The sequence below is a fragment of the Fragaria vesca genome, linkage group LG2, assembly GCF_000184155.1.
Source record: "Fragaria vesca subsp. vesca linkage group LG2, FraVesHawaii_1.0, whole genome shotgun sequence".
Taxonomy (NCBI): Eukaryota; Viridiplantae; Streptophyta; class Magnoliopsida; order Rosales; family Rosaceae; genus Fragaria; species Fragaria vesca.
In genome coordinates this window covers 1,174,093-1,180,352 of record NC_020492.1, presented here as the reverse complement: position 1 = coordinate 1,180,352, position 6,260 = coordinate 1,174,093, and the positions used below count along the sequence as shown (strand labels likewise).

The following is a 6,260-nucleotide window of genomic DNA, read 5'->3' as shown; positions in this document are numbered from 1 at the left end:
CATAATGTGTTTAGTGTGAGAATACATCATGGATGAAGGATTTACAGTAATCAGGGCATGAATAGGCATTATAGAGGGGGGGAAGTTGTCTATGTTGGTGGAGTTGATGCAGACAAAGTGTCAATGACAGAGTTGAAATTATTGGGCTAATGATCTTGGCTATCAAGCACCCCCAATACAATCTCGTTTAGGATTCCTAGAAGTGAGGAAGGATCTGGTTTTCTGCCGATTAATAATGACCGTGAGGCATTAGACATGTGTGGGTTTGTCTCTCCGAGGATTAAGATAATTGACTTATACATTGTTTGCTTAAGTGAGAGAAGGATGTTTGCAGGTGATGAGTTAGACAAGTTTGAAGAAGGTTTAAATCACTCAAACTTATTGGGGTGGTGAATTGATGATGTTGAAGATGGGCCTACTGTGGATGGTGTTAGGGATGAGTTTGTGCCAGAAGTTATTGTAGATCACCAAGATAGGACTGAATATGGAAATTTTGATCAAAATGAAGATGGGCCTTTAGTAGTTGTAGATCACCAAGATGGACAGACAAGACAAGTTGATATTGAAACTCAAGCAAGAAGTAGAGCAGCTGCCAAAGGTAAAGACAAGGTGGTCGAAGAGAACATTCCAACTCCAAATAATAAAGCTAAGAAGGGTAGACCCAAGAAGGTTGTGCAAAGGAGATATGAAACAAGACCTAGAAGGGAAGTTCAAGGCAGCAAGAAGATGATGTTGAATGTTCTTCTGATAGTTCTATAGACTCTGATGATCCTAATTTCGATGGGATAAGGGATTCTGATAATGAAATCACAAGTGAGGATGATGATGATGTGCAATTTAATCATAATGTGGATGGTGATCCTAACTTGGTTAATGAATGGGATGAGATGGGGTTTGAAGGTGAGATTAGTGATGATGACCAAAATGCTTCAGATGGGTTAGGTGAGCTGAATGGTTCTTCTGATGATGATGGTAAGGATAGAGGGAGGTTCCCTGTTAAATGCAGAAAGAGGTTCAGTAATTGGAAAGAGTTTCATCCAAGTTGTGACATGAAGAATCCTACATTTGTGTTAGGGATGGAGTTCCCAGCTCAAAAGTATTCAAACAAGCCGTTGGGAAACACTTCATTCTTACAAAGAAACAAGTCATATTTCCAACCAACTCAAGACATAAGGTGAGTTTCATAACTTTTCGTTTTTTTAATTTTAAAAACTTTAGTATACTCTTAGTTTATAATATTGTGGTTTTTCTTAGATGGCAGCAAAATGCAATACTTTAGAAGGGTGTCCTTGGAGGATTTATACTTCAAGCACTGATTTAGACAATCCTACCATTTATGTTAGGACCTTGCAGCTTGAGCACAAGTGTTGTAGTATTGGTAAAAAAATAAAAAATATGAATGCACCCTTCATAGCTCAAGAGTACCAGCATTTTTTCATGAATGATCCAGGTTGGACAAGGGAAGGCATGTAGAATAGCATAAATAAGGATTTCGAAATGATTGTTGGATACCAGATGTGTTATAGAGCAAGGTGCATAGCCAAGAGATTAACACAAGGTACTTATGAAGATCAATATAATTTATTGGAGAGTTATGCACATGAGCTGAAAAAAAGGAATCCTGGAACCTCTGTATGGATTCAGACTGAGTTGGATGGGGAAGACACTAGATTCAAGAGGATCTACATCTGCATAGAAGCTCTGAAGAAGGGTTGGAAAGAAGGGTGTAGGCCATATATTGGCTTAGATGGTTGTCATCTGAAGGCTGTGCACAAAGGTCAGCTGCTCTTTGCTGTTGGTATTTACGGTAACAATGGGATTTAACCAGTAGCTTGGGCCATTGTGGAATCTGAAAGCAGAGAGAGTTGGACATGGTTCTTAGAGTTCTTGAAGGCTGATCTTAACATCCATCACTCAGGACATTATACTTTCATGAGTGATAAACAAAAGGGATTGGAGCAGGAGATCAAAGAATTGTTTCCGAATGCTACGCATAGGCATTGTGTGAGACACCTCCACAACAACTTCAAGACTGATGGACACACAGATTTTTTATTTTTTATTATATGATTACCAACATTTGTGGGTTTTTTTTTTAGTATAAGTGCAAAGTTATAATTACCTTTATTGTGTTATGTTTCAATTGATTGTAGGGTTGGAACTTAAAGAAAAATTGTGGGCAGTGGCAAGAAGCACAACTATGAATGCATTTAGAGATGCAATGGAGGATTTGAAGACAAGCTCTCCTGATGGATGGAAGTGGTGCATGGACAAGCCTGCAATTCACTGGTCATTATCACATTTTGATCACAAGTTCAAGTGTGACTTTCTTCTCAATAATCATAGTGAGAGCTTCAACAAAAGCATACTCCCAGCAAGGAAGAAGCCTATACTTGGGTGCTTAAAAGATATCAGAATAGCAACTATGGTGAGATTGGCAAATCGCATAAATTCTGGCCCTAATTGGAAGTGTAAAGTAGGACCAAGAGTTGAAAAGTTGTTAAAGAAATCGGCCAAGTTTGCAGCTGATTACACACCAATATCTTTAAGCCTTTGGAGATATGTGGTTCAAGGAAGAGGGGCACAATGTCAAAATGGGGTGATTGCAGCACATGTGGTTCAGTTAGATAGCAAGTCATGCACATGTAATAGGTGGAATGTATCTGGGTTACCATGTGGCCATGCTACAGCATGTATCTTTTTAAAAGGAATGTCTCCAGATGACTTTGTACATGAAAATTATAGCAAGGAGACATACATGAAGGCATATGGGCCAATTATGCATCCAATTGCTAGAGTGAAGGAATGGAAGAAGATACATAGACCAATAGCACCCCCACTTTACAAGAGACAACCTGGGAGACCCCCCAAAATGGTTAGGAACAAAGAGCAAGGTGAGAAACTTAAAATTTTAAGGTTCACTTCAATTACTTATGCAATAACATGTATCTTATTATATTTTCTCTATTTGGATGTAGGTGAGGTACCTCCACCTGATGGAACAACCAACACTACCAGGACAAGCATTTTAGCCGACGAAAAAGTTTCGTCGGCCTGTTAACTTAATTCGTCGGCTAAAATCTGGCTCGTCGGCTAAGATTTCGTCGGGAAAAGGTCGTCTGTGATGACTTTAGCGGACGAAATTTTTTTTTTCGTCGGCTATAGTCCCACAGTTAGCCGACGAAAAACATGTCGTTGGTTTTTTTCCCAGACTTTAGCCGACGAAACAATTAAGATATTCGTCGGCTAAAGTGTGTAATAAATAATTAAAAAATAACTATAGCTGACGAACTTTAGTATATTTCGTCGGCTAAACCTTATAAAAAATTTTAAAAAATAACTATAGCCGACGAAATATAGTATATTTCGTCAGCTAAACCTTATAAAAAAATTAAAAAATAACTATAGCTGACGAATTATGGCATAATTCCTCGGCTAAACCTTATAAAAAAAATTAAAAAATACTATAGCCGACGAATATAGTATTTAAATATCGTCGGCTAAAGTTGCTGGGTTTGAAAAAAAAACTGCAGAAACTTTCGGCCACCTCCAATCACGACCAAAATTTGACAGAATCTTCATCTCAACATTTCGAACAACTTTCTAGAAGAAGTCGAAGCTCAATTCTAATCCTAAACAGGTCAATCGACTCAAAATATAAAAATCCCTAATTTTAAACCCTAAAAACTTCAAATCTTCGATTATCTTCACACACACCGAATCGAGCTACCAAATTCTAGGGGAATGTAGTACTAATCAAACTTAATTTATCCATATATAGAACTCACCAAATGGTGACCTAAAGAAGGAGAAATTCGATCGACACCGAATCCGAACAGGCAGAGTTTTAGAGCTCGATTTATCCCTCACGGCGGCGCCACTCGATGCATCACCTATCCAGCAATGAAGTAGAGACGACGGCGAAGGTTTTGGGACAACTGTGGTGGTCTCCGGTGGCTTAACGGCGGAGCTAGGCCGAGAAGAAAATCTGGCAGATAATAGACTTCTTACCATCCATCTTCACATATATAAAGAACTTTAGCCGACGAAATTCTTTATTTTCGTCGGCTAAACTCTTTTGAAAATTTTGGTTGACCGCCAAAAAAATTTGGTTGAAAATTTTGAAAATTTTTCGACTTTAGCCGACGACTTTTCATATATTTTCGTCGGCTAAAGTCCTTTGAAAATTTTCCTCCAACTTTGGTTTACCGCCCAAAAAATTTTGAAATTTTTTGGCCTTAGCCGACAACTTTTTTAATATCTCGTCGGCTAAAGTCTATAAATTCACGAAAACGCTCATATCTTCCCTTATATTACATAGTTTGGTCAAACCTTCCACACGAAAAAAATCTCACGTAGATGAGACGCAACCGCCTATATAAAAATTTTGAGACATTTACCTTCCGACGATAGGGCTCCCCATAGGGAATAATAACAGTAAACAGGGTTGACCGCTACTATCGGCACCGAGACTTTACCCAATTTACGTGATTTTTGAACCATAGCCGTATTTCACCATTCTGAACACATCTTATTTCACGAGATTTTTGATAATTTTGCTTCTTATGTAGAGTTGGTTCACATAACTCTAATTGTACAACATTAGTAAACACGTTATGATTCCGATGACTAAAATTCACAAACCAAAATTCGACCGTCAGATATGATCATTATGACGAAAGATGTCTATGGTAAAAAATTCAACTGGATTCGACAACGTTAAGGGCTCGATCCAAACGGTCAACTCTAATCAAAAATAAGAAAACTGCATTTTGAAGCCCTAAACGGACTCGGATGGCCAAAAAGGCCTATACATCATGTATTACTCTCAAATAAAATGTGGGTATTGTAGAATAAAAGGACACAACAAGAGATCATGCATAAAAAAGAAACAGGTATGTTTACTAATGAGATACATTGTTATGAAAAGTGAAATTTCATTCTGGAAGTGTTGTGACATTTGCTCCCCTAATTGGTATACAATTTTGAGTTTGTAGAATAAACAACGTCAAGCTAGTGAGAATGTGCAGCCCCAGCCTCAACCTTAGCCTCCCTTGCCTCCCCGGCCTCACCTTGTGCCACCCTGCCTAGCTGCTGAACCTATGCGGGCTCAATCTCAAAGTGACCAAGGGCAGCAAGTGTTTTATGTGGCTACATATCAATCCAAGAATACTACAGCTCCACATACCTTATCTATGCCACAATTCCAACAAAGAAAATAGAGAGTCATATCAAAAAGCCCATGCCTCATAATGCACCTCAAATCCCCCCTAGTTAATTGCAGTTTGTAGGATATGTATTGTTTTGTGGAGCATGACTCACTTTTCATCCATGATTATGCGTTTTGCTAGCTTTTGTTTATGTCCCTTTAGACATGATTTTGGATGTACTATCTAGACATGGCTTTGGATGTAGTGTTTTTATGCTTGTGCAATGGATTTTGATTACTAATGTTCAGGTATCAAATGTTGTCACAATTGAAGAATTTGAAAAGAATTTTTCATCATATGAATGTTCATGTACAAAAGTTATATATATATATATATATTCTTCATATTTGATGCCACTCTTTTATTTTTGAAAGGGATTTGGCGTTGAATGGGAGGGAGGGGGTGTTGAAATAGAAAGGGACCATAATACCCCTTAAAGATTACCAGACATTAGTGAACTTAACGGGGAAATAAGTTTCAGGTATTTATGTTGGGTAGAGGTAAGAATTTGAGATATCATTCTGATATTTAGAAAAATTAGGATATGAAAGTGATTAATAGAAGAAATGTGAGATACCATTCGCATTTTTTTCTCTTTCTAAAAAGATGTACGTCATTTCTGTTGGTCTACATCATTTCTCGTAGTAATGTAATCCCTTATAATTAAACTAAGATATGCTATGCTACATGTGCACGAAACCTATATTTAAACTACATACTCTTCGGTACATTAAAATCCTAGGTTTTTATAAGATTCTACTAACTAACGCATCTTTGACATGGTAGTCGTAGTCCCTTGTTCATAAGGTAATAGATAATTTAGCTAATTAACAAGATTCACAGTTCACACTTCAAAATAAGGTTGACATGGTCCTGGTCTTAATTTATACTATTTTTGCCATCATAATTAACAAATGATTCTTGATCAATTATTATTTACAATTAATTAAAACATAATAACGAAATGAAGATTAAATTAATTTTGATTATTATTATTTTTATCGAAAAACGAAAGGCTTTATTAACTGAATCAATGGTTACATATTGACG

At 37.1% G+C, this 6,260-nt stretch overlaps 1 protein-coding gene across 1 annotated transcript in view; it reads left to right on the top strand.

The window, feature by feature from the left end:
- The first annotated feature begins 255 nt into the window (after positions 1-255).
- The window catches only part of LOC101297114, a 14,068-nt gene continuing 8,063 nt past the window's right edge, over positions 256-6,260 (top strand). Inside the window, exons 1-6 of the mRNA XM_004291976.1 lie at positions 256-361; positions 410-655; positions 760-1,174; positions 1,527-1,807; positions 2,154-2,894; positions 2,979-2,983. Of these exons, the coding sequence (XP_004292024.1) occupies positions 256-361; positions 410-655; positions 760-1,174; positions 1,527-1,807; positions 2,154-2,894; positions 2,979-2,983 (1,794 nt within the window). The remainder of the gene's footprint in view (positions 362-409; positions 656-759; positions 1,175-1,526; positions 1,808-2,153; positions 2,895-2,978; positions 2,984-6,260) is intronic.